Genomic DNA, 26,695 nt, shown 5'->3' with positions numbered 1-26,695 from the left:
ATGTGCATGATCTGATCCAGGATCAGTGTATCTGATTCCTCCCCACTGAGACCTTCCGGTTCCTCACTGAGTCCTTAATCCTCTCAGACAGCTGAAGACCCTGACGTCCACATACCTGGCGATGACGTCACCCACGTGCCACGTCTTCCCTTCCTATGGGTATAAAAGGGTCCTGAAGACGGTATTAGGAAGTTTCATGCTCAATCTTGTGCTTTCACTTGTGTGTTTGTTCTTTGCTGTTCTGAGTGTTCTGTGCTCTGACCCTGTTAGTCTACTTCCACATTGAGATTCGCTTTGGCCTTCTGCTTGTTCTGTTGCCATTATATCTAGTGTATATAGTGTATACAGTGTCTATATTCTAGTGCATATAGTTTGTGTTCACTTGTGTCACTTCACACCAGGTGTAGGGTGGGGTGCTGTTTGTTTTGCAGTTTTGGGTTTGTCTCTGTTTTGTGTCTGGTGAGGGAGATAGGAAAATGTGTATGTGTTTTGGTTTTCTCATTTTGTTTTCGTTAGGTTATGCAGTTCCACTTTGGTCAGTCAGTTTCTTTATTTTTGTTTGCTGATTTACCATTTTCATTGTTGACCCACCTGAAGTCTGTCTGGTGTTATTTGTGCCTATTGTATTACACTCTTATATCATTTACATTTACATTTACATTTACATTTACGGCATTTAGCAGACGCTCTTATCCAGAGCGACTTACAAAAGCGCTTTGTCATTTACTCATAGAATATATCCAAGTACAGTACAGTAGGTTAGAGTCCAATATACCAATGAACTAGAATACTGTAGAATACAGGGATCAATGCTGATACCTAGAAGTGCAAAATACGAGTAAACTAAACTCACATATCCATCATTCACACTCAGTTGCATTTGACATTTAAGCGCAACTCTGCATTTGCTGATTTCTGTCACAGACCCTACCTGGACTGGGTCATAACAGAAATTAAGGGCTCATCCCTTTTTTGTTTGTGTGCTTTGTCTGGCATTTTTTCACTTTGTCCAGGGGGTGTGAGTTTACTGTTGGCTGTTGTGTTAGGATGGATGCTTTCACAATAGTGGAATTCTCACTCTGCTCTAATTTGGAGGTGTTTGATAGGTGTTGTAACACTTCACACTACAGAGGATTTCTTTGATGTGGCGATACCCTGATGTGGCGATACCTTGAGGTGGCGGTGAAGGCTGTTTTTTAGGAAGTATCGGTAGTGGAGGGTATCCTGCCATAAAGAAATGAGGTCCCTGGGTTCCAGCTCAACCAGTGACATCTCCACCTTCAGCAGAGGCTAGTGGTGGGGATGAACCACAGTCAGAGTTGGGCGTAGAATCAGAGGAGTCTCCATCCAAACTGGAAGACCCTCACTTACTGGTATGGCTGCGTGAGTTAGAGCTGCAAATGAAGAGGCAGGAGTATAACACAGTTGTTGCAGTCTTTGCTTCTCTGCCTGTGCCTCTGCCTATTGTAGAACAAAAACATAAAAGTCTTTATCGCCAGCGTTTGAGTGACGTCATTGTTCGATGACGTCACAAGCGCTGTGCTCTACATAAAGGCTCGTGTCACTCAGCAGTTACCGCCAATAGAGGCCACTTTTGAAATCTGATCATTTAATCAGACTAAATTCACTTCTAACAGCAGATAGGAATTTATTTCATGTCCTATTGTGTGAAACAACTGTTGAGTTGTAAAAGTATGGAACTATACGAGCTAAATGCTACCCACCACACTGCAAAAATAACAAAAGCACCACTGCAAAAATAACAAAAGCACCGTTACTCACTCAAATCAATTATTTTGAGGAGTAGATTTTTAAGAATGAAATACGTTTGAAAACCATGGATTGTTTGAATTTAAAAGTATTTTTCCAACAATGTCCTTGTTTACATCAACGCTAATACATATACAAATGAGGAATGCTTAAAACTCCATATACACTGCCTGGACAAAAAAAAAAAAGGTCACCACCTGTATTTAACTAAGCAAATAGGTAAGAGCCTCCCATTGGCTAATTACTGTGTGGGTGATTATGGTTCAGCTGGCAACAAGTTATTTAACCCTAACTGATGCAGTGAGTAGCTTCTCATTTGTTAAACAACCATGTCAAAAGACACATCCTGTGGTCGTGGAAAAATTGTTAATCTGTTTCAGAAGGGTCTCACATTTAAAACTGTTCTCTCGACTATTGGGAAGATCATAACACCATAAATGTTCAGGATGCTGCACATATCTGGTAAGCTGGGCCTATAGAATGGACATTTATTGGGTACATTGCACATTATTAAATGGGTTTTACTGAGAATACAGACAAACTCGTATCTGAATTACAGGCTTGATGCAAGAATGTCTGAACATGAATGAGAATATAAAGATCAGTTGTTGTATAAAGAAGCTTGTTAATGTGTTATTTAATAGTACTTTTTTTTTAACGATAACTGGTCCAACATATTACAACCGAATTAATTTTATGTGAAGAATATATATCCATCCAGTCTATCCTACCTATGGAACAATTTATATATATATATATATATATATATATATATATATATATATATATATATATATAGATAGATAGATAGATAGATAGATAGATAGATAGATAGATAGATAGATATAGATGTGATCTGGGAGCACCAGACCCTGTGGGACAAACTGCTCAGAAGACCCAGTAGGGGTCTGAGCCGTCTGAACGTTGGGAGAAGTCATAAATATGAGCAGTGAGTATGATCATTATCTGACCTTCAGTTCTATATTATTCATTATGATATGGTACACGAGAATGGGGTTTAAGCATATATGTGCTAAACATGGGTAACATGTTTCCTGGGAATGGATGACTTTGATGAAGTATACGCCAATGTTACGACCCCGTCTAGGCTGTGAGGCCGTATCAAGCTAAAAGAAGTGCAAATGGCTAATGTAATAGAATTTGTGAAAAAAAGGAACAGCAACAAAACAAACAGAAACACAAATGGAAGCTTTTTTTAGTGTATTGTAGAGGTTATCATTTACAAATAATCTTATTGGTGCAATTCCCTCAGGAGTGACCCAGGCCAAAATAATAACCAAAACCGACACTAATGAAATAAAACTACACACTAACTAATCCTAATAATAGCAGAAACATGCAAAAGACTTTCCTAACTCTCTGATACATAAACAGAGAGAAAACCCACACCCAACAAAAATGGCAGTCACTCCCTACCACCAGTGTCCAACACCAAAGTACCAAACAAACAATATTTACACTCTTTACACAATCTACATATATGTATATATACACAGCTAACGAAGCAGGAGGGGTGAAGCCAAAGTTCAAAAATGGAGAAAAACAAGGTCATACACAAAACATACAAATTTTCAATCACAACCAAACAAACTCCAAACTAACACACAGTCTCCTTTCTCTCTCTCTCCCTCTATTGTGGGAAGGACTTTTAAATAGCTGATACAGTTGCCTGGAAAACCCGGCAAGGTACGGGGCGGAGTCTCAAACAGGGTAGAAATCCTGGCAGTGTACCTGGAACACATATACACACACATCCATCTTTCCCTAATAGCCAAATACAACGACCAGAGTTTGGGATTTTGTGTGCAACCATTGTGATCAGTCACAAAATCTGCTATCTCGCTGTATCCAACAGTTGTTATTGCACGTGGGATAGAAGCAGGTCTCAGTGAAGAAGAAAAGCTGAAGAAGGAAACTGAAGGTGTTTCATAGAGTTCAGCTGCCATGTCTGAGAATGCTAGCACTGTAATTGGACCAAGCCCAAAACAAAAGGGTTCCTTCTCTGCTCCCCTGAGTATTTACAGAACCATGCAGAAGAAGGTTTTGGGGTTGCTCCATGGGATACAGGACTCATTTTCAAGAGAGGGACAGGCTTCCTCACCTGTTAAACTCATTGAATCTGTGAGTGTGCTCTGCTGTGTGCAGTACTTTCAACCATCAGAGAGGATGGCACTGTTTGTGAGAGGCCAATTTCAGTGTCAGATATATTTGTAGAGGACTCTGTTAAACCCTTGCTGAGCCACAGTGCAGCCTCATTTGTAGCTAGTCAGTTGGTTTCACCTACTTTCTTTGGCCGAGACACTGCAGCCTCCTCTGAACATCTTCAGGACTGTAAGTCTATCAGTCAAAATGATTCCGGTAGTAAGTGTGCCAATGATGGAGATTTATTCAAAAAGTCCAGTGAGAGGGGCATGATGCCATAAGCAGACAAAAAAATTAAAAAAAAAAATCCAAAAAAACCATAGAGAAAAAAAAAAAAATCAGTCATCCAGGCCAACAAAGAATTATACCCAAATAAGGCAACTTAACGTACATCCAATTATGGCATTCAATCTCTCCCTTGCATTCCAACGCCACTCCTTATATTTAATCTTTGCCCCTTAGAACGAACAATTCTAGATACTTCATAATCTAGAATTCATAATATCTCTCCCCTATGGTTCAAAACATTTAAATTTAAAACATTTTCCCATTATATAAATATTCTCTTATTAAAATAAAATATACCCATATCCAAACAGAGCCAGTAGTCACAATTTTATCTTCCTCCTTTCTATTTGGAAAATTACCTGCTCCAATAACGTGAACCAAAACTACATCTCCCCCTCAATTCGGGGCACTACGCTTGACTTGTCCCCTTACAACCGCTGAACAAAACAAGTACATGCTTTGAAGCCAAACTCCCGTTACCTTATTATAGTAAATATATCTACATCTACACATATGCATTAACTCTAGTAGTTATCTACACATATACATTAACTCTAGTAGTTATCTACACATATACATTAACTCTAGTAGTTACCTACACATATGCATTAACTCTAGTAGTTATCTACACATATGCATTAACCTTAGTAGTTATCTACACATATACATTAACTCTAGTAGTTATCTACACATATGCATTAACTCTAGTAGTTATCTACACATATACATTAACTCTAGTAGTTATCTACACATATACATTAACTCTAGTAGTTACCTACACATATACATTAACTCTAGTAGTTATCTACACATATGCACTAACTCTTGTAGTTATCTACACATATACATTAACTCTAGTATTTATCTACAAATATACATTAACTCTAGTAGTTACCTACACATATGCATTAACTCTAGTAGTTATCTACACATATACATTAACTCTAGTAGTTATCTACACATATACATTAACTCTAGTAGTTACCTACACATATGCATTAACCTTAGTAGTTATCTACACATATACATTAACTCTAGTAGTTATCTACACATATGCATTAATTCTAGTAGTTACCTACACATATACATTAACTCTAGTAGTTACCTACACATATTCATTAACTCTAGTAGTTATCTACACATATGCATTAACCTTAGTAGTTATCTACACATATACATTAACTCTAGTAGTTATCTACACATATGCATTAACTCTAGTAGTTATCTACACATATACATTAACTCTAGTAGTTACCTACACATATACATTAACTCTAGTAGTTATCTACACATATACATTAACTCTAGTAGTTACCTACACATATGCATTAACTCTAGTAGTTATCTACACATATACATTAACTCTAGTAGTTACCTACACATATGCATTAACTCGAGTAGTTACCTACACAGTCAGTTGGCCACCCTGAACAATGTAAGACAATTACAATTATTATTTTACAGAACTCCAGCAAGTTTGTTCCCTCTAATAACAGTGTAATTACTATAAAAGTCTTTCAACCCCTTGTACTGTCCACGTTATCCCTCTAATATTTGGCTCTCCTGTTTGTCCACATGGAACAGACCGGGGTGCCGTTACATCTGCATAAAAATCATGGTCTCCTTGAAAGATGCAGATTTTTCCCTTTACCACTGCTTGTAGAAAGTGTCTTCGAAAGGCTGGCCTTAGGTTTGGGAGATGATTTTGCATCCATCTTCAACCAGAAATGGTCCAGCTAGCTCATCTTTAAAAATACCAGCCCATAGCAGTACCTCACCTCCACAATGCTGGGGTCTGAGTCGAAGTCAAGCTCTGTGCCCAATACTAATCCAGCCAGGGGTCCATCCAACTGATCTGTCAAGAGTCATTCCCATCTTATCAGTCCATAAAACCTTTGAAAAATCAGATATCAGATATCTTCAGATATTTCTTGGCCCAGTCTTGACATTATTGACATTCTTGACGTTATGTGACATTTCACTCGGTCATATCTCTGAGTATTGAACATTTTGTACTTCTGGGCACTCCAGGTAGGTTGCAGGTCTGGAATATGACAGTACTGGAGGATAATGGGTTGCTGGTCGCTTCACATTTGATTCTTCTCTAATCTTTAATTTGAATCTTTTTTCTCAACATGTTTCTTGTGAACCTGTTGACTATTTGCAACAAAATGTTTGACAGTTCTGTGGTCATGCCCCAATATCTTAGCAAGTTTAAGAGTGCTGCATCCGTCTCGAATACTTTTTACAATTTTTGATGTTTCAGAGTCAGATAAATCTCTTTTTTGTCCCCTTTTTGCATGAGGAAAAGAAGCTGCCTAATAATTATGCACAGCTTCTTATAGGGTGTTGATCTCCTTAGCCCACACCCTCCCTCATTACACAAATACACATCACCTGATATGCTTAAAATCATTAACCATTCAACTTGAAGTTGGAAAATATGCATAAAAATGAAGTTTACAACAAAGCACCGAAAGTTGAATCACAGGGTAAAAGCGTTATATTTGTTTAAAGTAGTAATCATTCCTGCTTGTCCCATTACCAAGAACTGTCTGGTAACATTATTAAAGATGTTTATCAGTTATAAAAGAGCAGACAATGTCCAAAATGAAGCTTTATTTCAGTGGAAGTAACAGAAATGCCAGGACACAGAACAGAATACAGACAGAGCTGCTGCATTCTGTTCTCCTGCACTGGTCAGAACTGCCTCCTGCACCTCTGAGACATCCACAGTCCAGCTTACCACTCACTGAGTTTAGTGCCTCATCCACAAGTCACCCATAGTGATACATTCTAATGAAGCTGTCATTCAAAAACCTCTGACATTATAGTGACACACACATATGTACACAAGTTCAAGTTCAAGTTTGGTTTATTTGTCACATACATAGTCATACACAGTATAACTCGCAGGGAAATGGTTTAGAGTGCTCTGCCCAAACTGAGGAAAGAAAACAGGGGTGCATAGATATTCTATATACGTGAAATATATATATGCAAAGAGAAATATATATATTCTATGTATGTACAAAATATATTAACAATGTATGTACAATATATGTATAATATGATTATATACACAATTTACAAAGTATATGGTTGTGTATATATGTACACAATGTACAGAATGTACAGATCCGTTTTGTATAATAACATAACATAGTTACAGTTGTGTTACAGGGTAATTGAATATATATATATATATATATATATATATATATATATATATATATATATATATATATATATATATATACAGTTATACAGTTATGTTACATGGTGGTAATAGAATATCTATATATATACAGTTATGCTACATGGTGGTGGTGGTCCCCACAGTTTATCAGTTTCCCTGATTCAGGGCCCGAATGGCCTGTGGGAAGAATAAACCAAATTTCAAACTTGAAACTTGAAACATTCACTCAGCTGCCGAAAGGTTTGTGCAAGTTTGCACTGAGATCCTCCAAGTCCTCCTCCACCAGTGTCCAGCAGAGGTTAGACACAGTTTTGCTGACCTACTGTAATACTCCACATCAGGGCTGCAGTTTTGTACTTGATACTCTGAGACCCAGAGTACTGTCTGCTATAGGGGGCCTGTTCTGTTATGGGGCAGAATATTCCCCTAAACTGGCTCAGGGTCAGATGCCGTCTACCCTCTACCTCTAGAAAAAAAAAAAGTTAGAGAACTGTAATTTCTAAGACTTTCTTAATAAGGTGGGAAGAAATGTGTATTGCTTAAACTTGCTGCTATCTATATTCACATAGCTTGGGTGAATGACCTAGTAAAAAGGAGAGTTCCAATTCCACTACCACGTGTCCATAGTGCTATTGAATGTAGACATTACATACTGTCTTTTCTAAATGTTCTACTGATGCAGACATAACACAGGTGTCATCAATACCAACATGATCTTCAATGTCAGGAAAACCAAGTGTAGAAAAATCATGACTGAATGTGAGAGTGCAGCACATAAGAGAGGATTACTGAGAGCTCTAAGAGGAGAGAGAGAAGAGGAGAGAAGAGGAGAGATTCTTTCATTTATTTGATAAAGTGAATCAGACGTACAAACTAGTGCTGTGAGGTGAAATGTCAGTTGTCCTGTTTGCATATGTGAGCTGCTTCACTGCTCCACACACTTTAAGAGCTGTAGTGGTGATCAGAGAGTGTTCAGTCCTTTAACACACACTGACACACAGCACAATGATGATGTCACTCATTCTACTGCTGGGGACACTGGGACTCCTCACTCAGGGTGAGACAAACTGAAATAAGTTTAGTTTTCATTTTTACTTGGTTTTGGATGTTCATGTTTATTTGCTGCAATTTTAATTTTCAGAGTTACAATATTTTTAATTTGGATTTTATTTATTTAAAATTCATCCAAATTTAAATGTTATTATGTATGTGATCATTTTTTTAGAATCATTTGGGGAAATAATCCTGACTCAGACTCCAGGATCTCAGTCTCTTACAGCAGGACAGACTGTTACTATCAGCTGCAGGGCCAGTGAGAGTGTTAGCAATTATCTCCACTGGTACCTACAGAAACCTGGAGAAGCTCCTATACTCCTGATCTATTATGCATCAAACCGTCAGACTGGAGTTCCAGATCGATTCAGTGGTAGTGGGTCTGGTACAGAATTTACTCTAAAAATCACTGGAGTCCAGGCTGAAGATGCAGGAGATTACTACTGTCAGCAGGGTTACACTCCATTCACACAGTGTTAGAATGCTGTACAAAAACCTCCCTCAGCTGTAGAGGAACTGCTCTGACTCAAACACAGACTGATCTGAGATCAGCTGAATAGCTGCTAAATCTGCACTCAACTCAAATCATCAACTCCAAAACACTACAGTACTGAACCGTTTGCTCTTTTAAATTGTCATCATTGTGTAATAGATACTTACATCACTACATATGTAGCAGATTAACATCTTTCCTTTAAACCAACCCCTGATAACGTCCTGCTTCCACACTCAGGTTCTGGACAAAGGCAGTAATATATGAACATCACTGTGGTGTATAAGGACAGGTGATCACTACCTAGTGAACTGGTCTGAGTTACTCTTGATTCTTTTAATCATTTTACTGCTGTTTTTAGCCTGGAGATCCTGGAAAAGCTGCTGAGGAAATACTGTGTTAAACTGTCCAGACAGCAACTGGTATGTGAAGTTAATTCTTCCCTCTTTTTAGAATAAAAGAGTTATTTTAAAGTCCTGCTATGTTCATTTCTGGATAATTTCAGGTGATGATGGGACAAAGGGTGACAATCTAGAATTACTGTGTAGTGTAGCTGAGTCCATCATCCTGGGAATTTCTCTCCAGGGAAAAAGTCACAATATTTACCATTTACACAAACTAAAGTTTTGCTATGCTAAGAAGGAAGGAACATAATTTCAACACAAATAATGTATTATTAGTTTCATATGATTAATATTTTACTGACGTTGAAATAAATAAATAAATTTTAGCCCAGGAGGACCAAAACACCAGCAGACAGGAAATCCTTCCTCCTAAAGAGTCCCCACATCTACCAGACAACTGGAGTGCTGTCTGTTCATGTGCTTCCACACATCCACTGATCTAAATCACCATTACAGAACAGAGAGTGAAGGGCTGCTTCTGAACTGTACTGGATACACCTGCACCTCCACACTGAGGGACACAAGATTATCACAACATTTACATTTAACTCATTAAGATGTAAAAGTGGGGACAGTCACATTAATGCTCATGACCTGCAGGTGAAGAGCATGAGACAGTAGTTACGTCCTGTGTCCCCCTGTGTCATATGTATGTGTGTGAAGCTCTGTTCTCTCCAGTTCCAGTTACCCAAGACCCAGTCCAAAGTTCCTCTACAGATCTTCATACTCACTGTCCAGCCCTGAAACAAGGCCCTGCCTGGAGGAGGGATATAAGGAAGTGTTTTGGAGGAAGAAGAAAGAGAAAGATGATATTTTGGACATCTGGTTGTTCGAGTGATAGTTTTGATATTTGATTCAGTGCTTGGCTTCTTTTCCCACTTGCTCTGATTCTGAGCTTGTTTGATCCCTCTAACTTGGCCACTGTTGTAAATTTGTATATAGTGTGTATGTATTTGTGTGTGCTCTGGAAAGCAGGGAAGGGCTGCCGTTGTGTTTGGGCCCTGGGTTATTTTCTCTGTGTTATCACTTAGGGAGTTAATGTAGTTTTATTTTAGTATAGGATATTGTCAGAGGATGGTTGTGATCCATCAACCTCTGGGTTATGGTCCCAGCACACTTCCACTGCACCACTCTGCTCTCCTGCTAATAGAGAAATAATAAAATACCTACAAACTCACTGAAATGGACAGAAGTGTTCTAGTATGTGACTGTTCATTCATTCATTCATTCATGTATTTGCTATCATGGCGTTGAGCAGGACGCACAGACTCCCTTGACGATGTGAAACATTTAATGACATGAAACATAAAGGACACGCGTGGCACTCACACATAATAACACTAATAGACAGGAACACACAAACAACAAAGACAACATAAAATGGTACAAACGTTGGGTTATACTAACAGCGGCTACACACTCATTGACACTAACATTACACTAACACTAACAATGACCAACCATGAGGCCCACACTGACAGGGCTTTAAATAAACAGACATACACTCAACGTGAACCCCGTACAGGTGCGTGCCATCATGTAGGGGGCGTGACAACAAACGTAATTCCCCTGCATGCGGTGGGCCAAACCACGTGACTCATGGGGGGAGAAGCATTCCATTACATTTTTCAATACATTTTATATTCATTATCTAAACTTACTTACTAGAGAACATAATTTTTATTCAATCTTGATACTGTGTTATTGGTAATTATTTCCTTTGCCTGTGTATGTAATGTTCAGATATAAAATGAAGAACTGAAACTAGTCTCTAGTAATGTCAATACCAGTCAGAGTGAAAGAGAGCGAGAGCAGTGGGGTGAAACAGATTAATGTTTACAGCCCTGAGAAACCTGCTCCTTCCCAGAATAGAACAACACTTTTTGCAGATGTTCAGCTTTCATTAGCCAAACTTACTCAAGCACAACACACTCCAGTGCAAAGAATCTTACAGTGCAGATAGTGAATAATAAAATAATACAAGAACAGACCAAGTTCAAAATGAAGCTTTATTGAAGTGAAAACAAAACTCAATAATTAAACCCACCCGAGTGGTGAATTAAGAAAAAAGAGCATTCTTCAGACTATAAGCTCCATTGTTCAGGGCTGTGTAAGTGTGTTACATCACATTACAGCTGACTGAGGTCATCATGGAAGATGGTAGAGCTCCTCCTCCTCTTCCCTAAATGCAGCACTAACAGTCAGTGAGCTGCTGTGGCTGTAACTGCAGTTCTGTTCTTCTACTCTGGTCAGAACACTCTGCTTCACATCTTAGACATCCACTGTACAACTCACCAGCGCCCCTTGTGGAAAGTATGTAGACTGCAGGCACAACGGAGATCCTGTACAGAGGAGCGATTGAGAGCACTACACCACACACACTTTTAGAAATACTTACCTAAAATGTACTAGATACTTCTTATTTATCATTCTCTCTAAATCTGTTCATCAGCTCCAGTTATCCAATAATCAGCACACTGTAGCATAGTTTTATGACATTGTTCATACTGAATAGAAATATTATTTCTATTCATCTATATATTACATTGTATTATAAGGTTTATAGTTCTCTAGTATGGTTGGTTCTGTTAAATATGGTTATGTAAGAGGTATTCAGTGGAGGCATTACTTCAGAGAGAGACCACAGAGTATTTGGTAGACATGTATTAATACAGAGAGACCGCAGAGAGTATTTGGTAGACGTGTATTAATACAGAGAGACCGCAGAGAGTATTTGGTAGAAGTGTATTAATACAGAGAGACCGCAGAGAGTATTTGGTAGACGTGTATTAATACAGAGAGACCGCAGAGAGTATTTGGTAGACGCGTATTAATACAGAGAGACCGCAGAGAGTATTTGGTAGATGTGTATTAATACAGAGAGACGGCAGAGAGTATTTGGTAGACGTGTATTAATACAGAGAGACCGCAGAGAGTATTTGGTAGACGTGTATTAATACAGAGAGGCCACAGAGAGTATTTGGTAGACGTGTATTAATACAGAGAGACCGCAGAGAGTATTTGGTAGACGTGTATTAATACAGAGAGACCGCAGAGAGTATTTGGTAGACGTGTATTAATACAGAGAGGCCACAGAGAGTATTTGGTAGACATGTATTAATACAGAGAGGTCACTTTGCATGTGCAGCACCTGCTTCAGTGCTCTGGGAGTGTTTATAGTCCTGTGAGTTTAACACTTCATGACTGAGAGCTGCCTGCCCCAGCAACTTCACCCACAGCAACCATGACTTTGATCCCCATCTTCATCTACACACTGGTCCTCTGGACTCAAGGTAAAAGATCATTTTATGCTTTGCTTTTGAGGTGAATTATCTAAAAAAACCAGATGTCTTGTTTAATAAAATATTCTAAACCTTCTATTAACAGATATAAGCAACATAAGAAATGGAAAATAACATATGACTTAAATTGGATTTGCTTTGTTTTTTTTTGTTTTATCCCCCAGAATCCATGTGTCAGGTGACTGTGACTCAGACTCCTGCAGTGAAATCTGCTCTTCCAGGAGACACAGTCACCATCAGCTGTAGAACAAACCCTGCAGTGTATAATAATAACTATTTAGCCTGGTACCTGCAGAAACCTGGAGAAGCTCCTAAACTCCTGATCTACTATGCTACTAGCTTACAGTCAGGAACTCCAGCTCGTTTCAGTGGTAGTGGATCTGGATCTGACTTCACTCTGACCATCAGAGGAGTCCAGACTGAAGATGCAGGAGATTATTACTGTCAGAGTTACCATAGTGGCGATGTGTTCACACAGTGTTAGAGAGTCGTACAAAAACCTCCCTCAGTCAGACTGCACAGAGACTGCACTGCTGCAGCTGGGACCTACTGCAGGTGTTGAGGGGGAGGATGTGATACAGCACAATGACACACTCTGTGGAGGAGAGATGCCCCATCACACTCACTCACTACTGAACAACACACATCTATAGAAAATCATTCTTCTAGGAACCACAACACACTCACTCAAGTCAACAAAAAAATCTATAATGAATCACAAAGACACAATACACACAACACTGTTGCACTTCTGTTAGAGGAGAGTTTTGTAGATCTATATGTCATACTACTCCTGCTGTCTATGAGTTAGAAATGGAAGGTGTGAACATTAGTATGATCCATCAAGAAGAAACCCACCATTAAACACAATGCTAATGTTGCTGTTGACACTGACAGTGATAACAGCTCAGACTGAGCTGCATCACCAGAAACCTGGAGAAGGTCCTAAACTTCTCCTGTCTCTCTTTTCTTTGATCAGATGATCTCTCTGTACAGTTATAACAATATTAACAACATATGGAATTTACCTAGTGCTTATCTAGACCCCACAGAGGCACATTTACACACACCCAGTGCATGGAGCATCAGAAACCAGTCACAGCACTGCAGTACTGAGTCCTTTGGTCTCTTGGGACAGTTGTTCTTATAATAGATCAGGTAGTTATAAGTGGAAAGAAATCTCTACTAGTAGTATGACTGCTAAATCAGTATCAGTCATCTTCAGGAGATTCTGTCCTATTTAGAGGTGATGTAAGCACACACTAAAGCACTAATCACCATGGCTGTGACTTCCTCTGATTATTCTCAGCTACTGTGAAACATTTTTACCAACACATACTTTTCATGTCCATTCTAAATCTTTATTAACACGTAAAGGTAAAGAGTGAAGATCTTTAGGGGGTAAGGTTAAATAACCTCACTGCACTTACTTAAATAAACTTATTACACAACAAGATGACATAATGCCACCAACTGAAACAATGACTTTTTGAAAAACTGACTGAAATCTTTCAGTAAAATTCTCTCTCTCACACACAAGCGCATGGCTCGCTCTACGCCCTCAGCTGCCCCCACAACACACACACACACACACACACACACACACACACACACACACTGAGTTGGGCTGTGTATGAGGTGAGTGGGGTGTACGTTCGTTAAACCTGTACAGGCAATGCAGATTTCTGACACCCAGAACAGAGCAGCACTGTGTCCAGGTTTCCAGTGTCTTAGAGCAGCAAACCTTTAGTTCAGTAACACACACACACTCACACACACACACAGAGTCGGGGTGGATATCAGGTGAGTGGGGTGTATGTATGTTAAACCTGTACGGGATAACTTAGAGCAATACACATTTAGTTCAGTAACACTGTGTGATAAACCAGGCTGTGTCATAATAGCACTGTGTGACTCAATTAATAAAAAAAAAAACATGTACCAAATATTAAGCAGTTCTTTGTTATTACATTTAATACATTAGGTCAAAGCTTTATTTTAAACAGACAAGTGCTAAAGGGGGTTAGTTTCAGGCAGAAATATTTTAATGAGAGTATTTTATTGAAAAACAGCCCAGCTTCTGCCACAAAGTGATATAAAGCAGTTCAAGTGCAGGGGCTCAACACCTAACTGACCAAGTTATTGTATAAAATTAATTGATTTATATAATAAATAAGTTGCATTATTTATATAGTAAAAAAGTTTATTTATGTAATCAACTAATTTAGCTTAAAGGACATTTAGACATTTAGAAAATGTTCAGTGGCTGTAACTTTGGACTTTTGGGGCTGAATCTCACTCTTTTCTGGTTAATTGTATAGCTTAAAAAGGACAAATTTTCCTCTGTTTTTTTTCTCCGCATCCTTATTTTAATTCTTAACTTAACAAATTCTCCCCCACATTCTGTGGCTACTCTTTCTGACTAGTAATGTTTTTCCACATTTAAAACATTTTGGACTTTTATTTTTGAATAAATGTTGTGCACTGTAGCTTCCCTGTGGTCACACATGTCTGGCAATGTATCTCATGAGTAACAATCTGAGCACAGTTTCATATAGAAGATATTTAATTCAAGTCTGGTTATTTTGTCCCCTATCTGGGAACATTCGTAGGTCCTAAGAGAAACCCTCTCCCATCACAATCAAGAATGAACAAGAATGAATGAAGACCCCTTAATTTGATCAGAGAACATTCAGTAAATACAAAACAATAAATAACTATATACAGGAAAAAAAACATGCTCTTTAATTTTATTTTAGTTTTTGAAGTGATCAGCAATGACTCACTGTGTTTAAAATGCAGCCTCCCAGTCCCTGTTATGTTCTTACCAGTTGCTAAAATGATGTGAATTTCTCCTTTTTTTCAGTAGCTACAGTTGCATGATATCCAGAAGTGTGCCCTTTGTATCCCTACCTGGATTTGCTTCCCACCTTGACACTGAGCTTGTGTTTTTCAAAATGCCACTTTCCTTGTACCTCTGCCTGCTGTTGTACATTTGTATATAATGTATATATTGTATATAGTGTATATAGTGTATATAATGTATATAGTGTATATAATGTATATATTGTATATAGTGTATATAGTGTATATAATGTATATAGTGTATATAATGTATATATTGTATATAGTGATGTTTTGATTTTGTGCACTGGGGTCAGGGAGGGGCTGTCATTTCTGTTGGGTTTGGGGTTGGTTACTGTTTTTGTGTTAGTACATAAGTACATTTTTAATTATATAAGCTAGTAATTTTCTAGAACAAGTCTCAAACTGCTTGACAAAGTGCTTACAAATGCTACTGCATGAGTTTTTGTACTGCATGAGTTTTGCCTTGTTGTGTGTATTGTGGGTTTTGTGCATGTTTCCCTTGTATCTCTGGCTGCTGTTGTACACTTGCATATGGTGTGTGTGTGTGTGTGTGTGTGTGTGTGTATATATATATAGTGGATACTGTTGCTGGGTTTGGAGCTTTGTTTCTCTTTTTGTGTAAACATGTATCTTTACACTCAGAATTAGAAGTAGAGGTGGATGCGGGGGTGGAGGTAGAGAGATTCTCTCACATACTAAAAAGTCTTCCCACATCACTCCAATTCTAGATCAGTTACACTGGTTACCTTTCACACTGTGCATTCTGTTTAAAATCCTCCTGCTCACATCTGTGCATCATCTTGCACCTCCCACTTAACTGAACCTTTAACACCCTCTCTGCCCTGCCCGTGCACGTATGTCCTCTGACGGTGGTCACCTCTCCATTCCTAAATTCAGATTTGTCTCTGCAGTGGGCAGATCATTCAGTGTCTTGTCCCTGGAACTAGTGATTACCGTAATCACTCCATCTATGCTCTTCACTTTACAGGAGGGAACTGATAATACCCTTTTCCCCTCAATTTCCGATTGTGTTTCTGCTTGGTTTTGTAGTATTACTGATTTGCTGACTGTCCTATAATGTATGTTTTATGCTTGGATTATGTAAAGCAACCTTAAAAGAAAGTTGTTGTATAAATTAAATGTTGTTACTCTGGTTTCAAATAATAAGTCTTTAAACATTTTTAAAAACATGAAGCAAAGTCTGAGTATCTGATAGCAGAGGGGAGATTATTCCAGTTTAGCTTTAGAAAGACTTTATTGTCCATTTCTGGAAATTTGTCTTCAGCTTCATCAAGTTGCACAATATAATAAATAAATAAATATGCAACAAGAGATCTACATACAAATCCCAGGTAAAATAGCATACGATCTCATATCAGCTCCAAATACACCAGTTATCAGAATAGTTATGTCATGCTCCCTAGCCTGAACTCCAACTCCCAGCATTCACCTGATGTCAGAGCTCCTGTCACTCAATCTGGTTCCAACAAATAATCACACCCTCATCAGCGCTGCATCCCCAGATTACTGATTATTCTCACCTGTTTCTCATTAGTTCTGTTTATTTATACCCATCCATTTGCTTGTGTTCCTTGTGAAGTATTTCTGTGATATGCATGTGTATATTGAGTGTTATCTCTGCTGCTCTTTCTGGTTTACAGCTTGTTCTGTTTTTGGATCATCATATCAACTTTGTCCCTATCTGCTTGGTTTGCTCTTTCGGGCTTTTATCTGGTACTGTGAACTCAGGATTGATTATCGGTTTATTATATTGTTGACTCCAAGTTTTGGATAACTATGTTGTGGACCTTTATTTGTTACATTACCAAACCTGGATTGTGCTTTTCAAATAAAAACAACTCTGTTGTTTACATCTGCAAATGTCTGTCTCAGATCTGGTTCATGAGAAGTTACAGTACAACTAAAATTATATTTTCATAAGAAACTTCTTAGAAATATTTTTTGTGGCTCATGGTACTCTATAACACTCCAGAAAGGAGCAGATTCAACAAACAGGATGAATAGGATCCCCTGTGATTTGCTGCACTTTTGCTGCATATATCTCACATTGCTGTTTTTGTTGTTTACCTATAATTTTCCCAGCCTTATTCACAATCCTTGCCATCTTGGTCTTTGGTTAAAGGTTTGAGGGAAGATGTGTGAAATGCTGAGGACACTCAATCCACAGAAAGGTTGAGCAACAGGTGATCTCATTGATCCCCTCCCAGTTAGTGTAAGGGACAACATACCTGGGGTTGATTTTTCTCTTAGACCGGTCCTCCTATCCATGGTGGCAACCCACACCCAATTTCCCATTTGCTAGACAGTAGTTTCTCTCCAACTTTGATTGGCTTTCTTCTCCATTGGCTCTCTGCAGCTTTCAATGCGACTCGTCCCACACTCTATCTCTCTGGACTGCTGGGAAGCAGGAGGTTGGTGAGTTCCAGGGCAGCTGAAACCCTAGGAACCACTCATACAGGATAAGCCCTGTGGAAGAGTGATGTAGGGAATTCTGAGTATATTTCGCCCAGTGTTGGAAGGTACTCCATGTGTTTAGATGTTCTTGGCAGTACAGGTGTAGTAACTTTCCTCATTTCTGGTTCAGCCGATCCACTTTGGCGCACTGGAGCATTAGGCTGAGGATCATAACTAGAAGTCAGGCTTAGCATCATGTTGAGATGTCCAGATCTGTTATATAAATGGTACCTTTCAGACCAAGATTATATCCTCTGGAATACCAATCTGGTGAAAGACCTGCAGGAAGACAAGAGTGCATTGGGACTTGGCGCAAACAGTGCAGGAGGCCATGTGGATGATTACATCTCACTGGGAGAGCCACCAATCCTGAGCTGTAAGCTGCTGGCCTGTGTGTGTTGATCCTGGATGGCCCTTTCCCAGAGAGATATGGGCCCTTGTGATGAGAGGAGCACAGCAGTGGAGCAGCTCTACAGTCTACAGCCGCTGGTTTGGGCAGTGTTGGTGAGAGCTGGCCTGTGTGATGGCCTGGTCCAGATCCCACCTGATGGCTTGCAGGATGGGCTCCCTGCTGGTGGGTCCAGCCTCTGGGTCAAAGTTCAGCCTCTGAACAGGGCATCTGCCTTGGTGTTTTTGTATCCTGGCCGATAAGTGATGGAAGAGACGAACCGAGAAAAGAAGACAGAGCACCTAGCCTCGCGAGAGTTGAGGTATTTGGTGATTTGGAGGTTTTTATGGCCGGTCAAAGGGGTGTTGAGCACTCTCTAACCAATGCCTCCACTCCTTGAATGCTAGCTTTATGGCCATCAGCTCTCTGTCTTCCATTCTGTAGTTCCTCTCCGCAGGGATCAGTTTCTTAGAATAGTAGGCCACTGGTTTAAATGGCTTAATTTTGGGGTGTTTCCTGAACACTGAGACAGCACCGCTGAGACTCCAACATTAAAACAACAAAGGACCTAGCAGGGTCAGGATGTTGGAGGACCGAGACAGTTGCCAAAGGCCTCTTCTGCCACTGGACTCCATTCCAGCTAGTTGTTTCCCCCATGGAGTGGGTTGGTGAGAGGATGGGCCTTAGCGTTAACCCCCTAAGTAAACACCAGTAGAAGTTGGTGAATTGCAGAAAGTGCTGTAGATCACTTTAGCTGCCTGCATCCACACACCGGTTGCATTTATGAGGTTGCTTAGGTAGCTGACCTCACACAGGTGGAACTCTCCTTTGTCCAGAGTACTTGGCAGATGTTGCAGACATCTTTGTCCAAGGAAAAGGAATATATCAATATGTTGTCAAGGTAAACAAAGATGGATCTACGCAGATATTCATGGAAGATCTAATGACCGCTGAAGTCTCAAGGCATTTTCTCTGTTTTTGCGTACTTTCTTAAATTGACTTTAAAGGTTCTTATTTATAGCATAATCCCCATATATTTCATATCAAAATGTTCAGACAAATATTAGCTCTCTTCCTAATGACCTAGAACACTGCATAAAGAAATATAAACTGTTTTGATATTTGAAATAAATTTAGCAAACTGTTTGGGTCACAAATGTAGTGAAATATATGAATAAAGTAGTACAGAAATATGTAATAAATGTTTAAAATTATATTTTGTACAATCATTTATTGAGTAAAAGTGTGGTCTGTCACACTAATTTCACCAAATCTTAAGAGGGACTGACATAAAATATGACTGAAGAATGACTTTAAATTAGATATCAAGCCTCACAGAATATCAAACTATAAAGCTTCATGTGTGCAAGTGAAAAATAAGCATTATAATCAAAATATGCCAAAAAACAGAAAAGTCTCAGCTGCACAGAACAGTATTCTGTGTAGCCAAAACATGTCAATCCATCCATATACTATATTACCTTTCACACTAAAGCTTCTACACAATTGCTAATTGACAGTCAGTTTTCTCAAACAAAATTCATGACTATATAACTAATATAAATCAGTTTCACGAATTACACACAGAAGCAGCAAAGAGGATATTGCACCAGGAGGGCATTAGGAGCTCTGTGGTCCCAGCAAGGCTTCAGCCTGCTGTCCTTCTATACGTAGAAGACACTGAGGTGGAGGTGGAGGGGTAAATGTACACCTGCTCTAAGGCCTGCTGAATATACTGCTCCATCACTCAGTTTTCCTACTGAGATAAAGGGTAAACCTTACACTGAGGAGGGCAGGTGTTATCCAGTAGTTTGACGGAGCAGTCGGGTTTTCTGTGTGGGGGAAGCTGTGTGGCCTTTACTGGGCTGAATACCTCAGTGAGGTCTTGATAGGGAGCTGGGATGGAGATGTCAGACTCAGCGCTGGACTCTTGATGGAGGTGAACTGGGAGGGCAGGACCACTGAGGTGAGGCACTGATGTGGCAATGGGGTGAACATTCAAGAATGTTGTTGCTCTGCAAGGAAATGAAGGAGTGGTGAGTGTGTAACCACGGTAGTCCTCAGCTGATGGGATGAGAGGTGTGTAGTGTGTAGTGTAGTGTGTAGTGTAGTGTAGTGTGTAGTGTAGTGTAGTGTAGTGTGTAGTGTAGTGTAGTGTGTAGTGTAGTGTAGTGTGTAGTGTGTAGTGTAGTGTAGTGTAGTGTAGTGTAGTGTAGTGTGTAGTGTGGTGTAGTGTAGTGTGTAGTGTAGTGTAGTGTAGTGTGTAGTATAGTGTAGTGTGTAGTGTAGTGTAGTGTAGTGTAGTGTGTAGTGTAGTGTGTAGTGTAGTGTAGTGTAGTGTAGTGTGTAGTGTAGTGTGTAGTGTAGTGTAGTGTAGTGTAGTGTAGTGTAGTGTGTAGTGTGTATTGTAGTGTAGTGTAGTGTGTAGTGTAGTGTAGTGTAGTGTAGTGTAGTGTAGTGTAGTGCGGTCCTGGGCAGGAGTAGGTGTGTCCCTCCTGCTGGACAACCAGCCTACCATGACAAGAGGGGGAATCAATAACTAATAAAGAAATGTGTTCTGTGTGGAGGGCGCTGGTCTATGATATGATAAGATCAGAAAAGACTTTATTATCATTGTACTTGTACAACAAAACAGGTAGATCACAGCATCAATAAAAATAATAAAATAATATAATAGGAATAGAATGGCAATTTAAAAATAAACATTTCCAGGGCTACAAATGTATACAGCAGACATGGATAGTGCAAAAATGATGTGTAAACAAGAAGTGTAAACAGTGAAGTGAGTGTAGGAATATGGAGTGTGTCGTTAAGGGGAATAAACATGTTCTCTTTACTAGGAATGAGGCGTTTGTTTTTTCTTATTTAGTTCGTTTAATCAGGCTAATGATACACTCACCACCACAAGAGGAATGAATGTGAGGTGGTGTTGGTGTAGCTGCAGGGAGAGTGAGCCACCAACCTGGACAGCAGGGGGCGACATAATCCACCTCAGCAGGCCGAGAGAGAGAGAGAGAGAGAGAGAGAGAGAGAGAGAGAGAGAGAGAGAGAGAGAGACAGAGAGAGAGAGAGAGAGAGAGAGAGAGAGAGAGAGAGAGAGAGCAGTGGGTTCTAACTCAGATTTGCATTACCATGGCTGAGTGATTCTCTTTTTCGCAGAATAGAGCCGCACTTTCACCAGATGTTCTGCTCTGTTCAGATAAGCTCACTCAGGCACAATAAACTGTCTGGTAACATTAATAAAGATGTTTGTCTCTTATAAAAGAGCAGACAATGTCCAAAATGAAGCTTTATTTTAGTGGAAGTAACAGAAATTCCAGGACACAGAACAGAATACAAACAGAGCTGCTGCATTCTGCTCTCCTGCACTGGTCAGAACTCCCTCCTGCACCTCTGAGACATCCACAGTCCAGATTACCACTCACTGAGTTTAGTGCCTCATCCACGAGTCACCCATAGTGATACATTCTAATGAAGCATCATCCAAAAACCTCTTTCACATTATAGTGACTACACACACACAAACACACAAGCTTCATATTTCAGAAATGGAAATTTTTTAAAAAATCTTTAATTACTTTTCCCAAACTAATTTTTGCATTTAGCTTTTATCCAAAGCAACTTAGAGTTATGACTGAATACAATTTGAGCAATTGAGGGTCTTGCTCAGGGGCCCAACAGCAGAGAAGTGAACTGGCAACCTTTTGATTAATAGGCAAGTACCTTAACCAGTGAGCTACCATACATAATATAAATAAGCATTATGACACTGTCCTAATATTTAATGAATATTGATAATTTAGTTTTTTTTATTGTCATGACAGCTAAGAGAGGAGGAATTTGGTGTATTATATTTTTTATATGATTGCTTAAGGCTGTTTTTGAAAACAGGGCTCATTTTGTAAAATTACTACACACAGTTCACACAGCCACACAAAAGTAGCAGAACACCTCAGTTCTTTTGAAAAATAATGTATATGATAACATGACAATGTGATGATGGTATGTAATCTGTCTAACGTGAGTGTGTGGACTGTGGTGATGGTGTGTAGTCTGTGTAACGTTTGTGTGTAGATTGTGTTTTTGTAAGGATTCAGGTTGCCATGGTGATGGAGGACTCCATTATGTGTGATTGCAGCCACAATGTGATGTTACGACCACGATGGCTCTGGACAGTAAAAATATATCTGTGGCCAGTGATGTTTCTCCCTCTTCTTACGTTTGTCAGGTTAACACCAGACAACATTGTAACGTATATGTAAAAAGGTTGTGTGCAGCAAATAATAATGAAGTGAACAGATCACATGACTAAATTACATACCTCCATATATTTATGCCGCAAGTCTTTTACTTAAAGTCAGATAAACTAGTAGAATTGATGTCATGTTAGATTTCTGTGTCTAATGTAGAGAAGTGTATTTAGTAGAAGTGACACCATGTTATCTTCTGGATACGTGTCTACTGCTTTCAAAACCGTTAGGGTGGTACCAATCCTCAAGAAGGGCACACTTGACAGCTCCAGCGTTACCAACTACAGACCAACTTCCTCTCATAAGCCCTTGAACGAGCAGTTTATAATCAAGTGTCTATCTTTCTCACCCAGAACCAGCTGCAAGATCCCAATCAGTCTGGCTACAAACTGGCACATTCTACAGAAACGGCCCTCATAGCAGTGACTGAGAAACTTCATGCTACCAAACAGTCATCTGTTTTGATTCTTCTAGACCTTTCAGTAGCCTTTGACACAGTGAACCACAACATTCTTCTCTCTGTTCTTTCCAGGCTTGGTGTGACTGGCTCTGATTGGAGATGGTTTCAGTCCTGCCTGGAGGGACGGTCCTATCAGGTGACATGGAGAGGATCCACATCCAAACCGTGTGACTCTCCACTGGTGTTCCACAAGGCTCAGTATTGGGCCCCCTTCTCTTCTCTTTGTATACTCGTTCTCTTGGTGATGTAATATCTTCTCATGGTTTCTCCTACCACTGCTATGCTGATGACACTCAATTATTTATTTATTTTCCACTCTCTGACACGCATGTCTCCAGACGTATCTTGGCATGCTTGACTGACATCATGTCATGGATGACAGCCCACCACTTAAAGTTCAACCCAGGTAAAACCAAGCTTCTGATCAGCCCAGGTACTCCCAACCCTTACCATGACCTCACTGTTTCTGTAGAGAACTCCCTGGTATCACCCTCCGAAGCTGCCCGTAGCCTGGGCGTAACTTTGGACAACCAGTTGTCGTTCTCAACTCATGTTTCTAATCTAACCCGGCCTTGCAGATTCCTTGTTTGTACCATACGAAGGATTCAATCCTTTCTTTCGCAGGAAGCCACCCAGGTGCTTGTGCAATCTCTTGTGATCTCAAAGCTAGACTACTGCAACTCAATACTTGCTGGTCTTCCTCTAAGAGCCATCAAACCTCTACAACTTGTCCAGAATGCAACAGCACGACTGGTCTTCAATCTTCTGAAGTTCACACGTTACTCCACTGCTGCGCTCCCTTCACTGGCTCCCTGTAGCTACACGCATCAGATTTAAAACCTTGATGCTTGCCTACAAAGCTAAAAATGGACCAGCCCCTTCATACATGAAGTCAATGTTCAAAGCCCGAGCCGTACCTCATGTACTTCAAAGCTCAAGTACGGCTCCGCTTGAAATACCTTGATTCAGGTCTCATGGACGACAAGCATGGAGACTATTTTCTGTCCTGGCTCCAAGATAGTGGAATGAACTCCCACTTGCTGTCCGGACAGCAGAGTCCCTTGCAGTCTTCAAATGCAGACTGAAGTCCCATCTATTTGCAGAATATTTAAAGGACAACTGACCCTGCTCCCATATTGACTGTATAATTTAATATTTATTGTAGGGCATTATTTATGTTGTTTAACAAACTCTAGCATATTTTGTTTATAGCACTTATTATTTATAGCACTTATCATAGTTTAAGATAGACCTTATATATTTTGCACTTCTAGGTATCAGCATTCATCCCTGTATTCTACATTATTCTAGTTCATTGGTATGTTTAATTCTAACCTACTGTACTTGGATATATTCTATGAGTACATGGCAATGTACTTTTGTAAGTCACTCTGGATAAGAGTGTCTGCTGAATGCTGTAAATGTTAGATTTCTGTGTCTAATGCAGAGAAGTGTGTTTAGCAGAAGGGATTTGTGTAATGCTTTGATTAAAGTCTGAGGCTGAGAATTTGCTTAAAGTTGTGCAAATCTGGGCTGAGGTTTTGCTGTCTGAGTCTCAGATTTCACTAACTGTGAGAGTTGTAATAATAGTGTGTAAGGAACCATAAAAAAAACTGAAATACAGAGAGTACTTGGTAGATGTGTATTAATACAGAGAGGCCACAGAGAGTATTTGGTAGATGTGTATTAATACAGAGAGGTCACTTTGCATGTGCAACACCTGCTTCAGTGCTCTGGGAGTGTTTATAGTCCTGTGAGTTTAACACTTCATGACTGAGAGCTGCCTGCCCCAGCAACTTCACCCACAGCAACCATGACTTTGATCCCCATCTTCATCTGCACACTGCTCCTCTGGACTCAAGGTAACTCACTGCTTTACCTCTGTGGTGAACTATCCATGTGACACAGGTCTACTACTCTTATTTAAAATGCACTATTCACTGATTTAGAGTAACTAAACAAAGGTATCTGTACAGGTAAATGTTACCTTTTTATGATTTTATTTCTTTCTTTCCCAGGATCCAGAGGTCAGGTAACAGTGACTCAAGATTCAGTGAAATCTGCTCTTCCAGGAGACACAGTCACCATCAGCTGTAGAACAAACCCTGCAGTGTATAATGATGACTTTCTACACTGGTACCTGCAGAAACCTGGAGAAGCTCCTAAACTCCTGATCTACAGGGCTACTAGCTTACAGTCAGGAACTCCAGCTCGTTTCAGTGGTAGTGGATCTGGATCTGACTTCACTCTGACCATCAGAGGAGTCCAGACTGAAGATGCAGGAGATTATTACTGTCAGAGTTGCCATGAGATCAGTGATAGCTGGGTGTTCACACAGTGTTAGAGAGTCGTACAAAAACCTCCCTCAGTCAGACTGCACAGAGACTGCACTGCTGCAGGTGTTGAGGGGGAGGATGTGATACAGAACAATGACACACTCTGTGGAGGAGAGATGCCCCATTACACTCACTCACTACTGAACAACACACATCTATAGAAAATCATTCTTCTAGGAACCACAACACACTGACTCACAACAGTACAATGTTAAATTTGACTTTTTTTTGGATGTGTTTGGTATTACATCTGAAAAACTGTACAAGCTGTATGTAGAGGGTTAAACATATTATCTATGCCCATGAGCTGATCCAGGATCAGTGTATCTGGTTCCTCTTCAGGCCTTCAAGCTCTGACTGAGTCTTTAATCCATTCAGACAGCTGTAGCTGAAAAAAATTATACACCATTTTTATTATTCCTCTGGAGAAGTCATCAATCTGCTGATGGAGCTCCTTCCAGTTTCCTCTGTTGTGTCCAGTTTACCCCTGTGTCTCTCCAGTTTACCCCTCCTCTCTCCAGTTTACCCCTGTCTCTCTCCAGTTTACCCCTGTGTCTCTCTCCAGTTTACCCCTGTGTCTCTCTCTAGTTTACCCCTGTGTCTCTCTCCAGTTTACCCCTGTGTCTCTCTCCAGTTTACCCCTCCTCTCTCCAGTTTACCCCTGTGTCTCTCTCCAGTTTACCCCTGCCTCTACCTAATTTATTCCTGCCTACCCCCAGTTTATAACTCAATAATTTACTATACTAACATTAGTAACACCTATTGTCATGAAACCTATAGAAATATACAACAGTACTAATAATTAGACTGTGATCTTCTGGATAGAGATCTCAGTGGTGTAACCCTCTGAATTCCAAGTGTCAGAGTGTAAACTACCCAAACATCTGCATGGTAGCGATAGTTGTGCACAAAAACCTCCTTCAGTTGTAGACTCAGAAACTGGTCTGATATCTGTTAATTAGCTGATAATAGCTGCTATATAGCTGCTAATTCTGCACTCAGCTCATTTCATCAACTACAAACCATTACAGTACTGGGCAGGTTTCTCTTTTTGTTAAATATCCCTTTTGTTTAATTTCATTAAAAGGCGGGGCAGTGGTAGCTCAGTAGTTAAGGTGCTTAACTTGTAATTGGAAGCTTGGTGATTCAAGCCCCACCACTGCCAAGTTGCTCTCAATTGCTTAAGTTGTAGTCAGTCATAATTCACTTTGGATAAAACCATCAGGTAAATGTAGGCAGCAAACCT

General features: G+C 39.8%; 1 long non-coding RNA gene and 3 gene segments (V, D, J or C); all 4 read left to right on the top strand.

Annotated features, from left to right (window-relative positions):
- Window positions 1–91: 91 nt before the first annotated feature.
- On the top strand, window positions 92–10,217 carry LOC118240972. Its single transcript, XR_004775742.1, has 3 exons — window positions 92–181; window positions 9,328–9,388; window positions 10,049–10,217. It is a non-coding gene; the product is annotated as an uncharacterized LOC118240972 (long non-coding RNA).
- Window positions 8,366–8,968, top strand: LOC118240962. The segment is given in 2 exon segments: window positions 8,366–8,477; window positions 8,646–8,968. Coding segments are annotated over 2 exon segments (360 nt in total).
- A 2,391-nt stretch (window positions 10,218–12,608) lies between the features above and the next one.
- Window positions 12,609–13,156, top strand: LOC118240824. The segment is given in 2 exon segments: window positions 12,609–12,663; window positions 12,837–13,156. Coding segments are annotated over 2 exon segments (369 nt in total).
- Window positions 13,157–24,926: 11,770 nt separating this feature from the next.
- LOC118240822 lies at window positions 24,927–25,457 on the top strand. The segment is given in 2 exon segments: window positions 24,927–24,975; window positions 25,132–25,457. Coding segments are annotated over 2 exon segments (375 nt in total).
- The last annotated feature ends 1,238 nt before the right edge of the window (window positions 25,458–26,695 follow it).

The sequence above is a fragment of the Electrophorus electricus genome, chromosome 2, assembly GCF_013358815.1.
Source record: "Electrophorus electricus isolate fEleEle1 chromosome 2, fEleEle1.pri, whole genome shotgun sequence".
Classification (NCBI taxonomy): domain Eukaryota; kingdom Metazoa; phylum Chordata; class Actinopteri; order Gymnotiformes; family Gymnotidae; genus Electrophorus; species Electrophorus electricus.
Note: the sequence above shows the minus strand (reverse complement) of the source record. Positions and strands in the feature narration are given on the sequence as shown.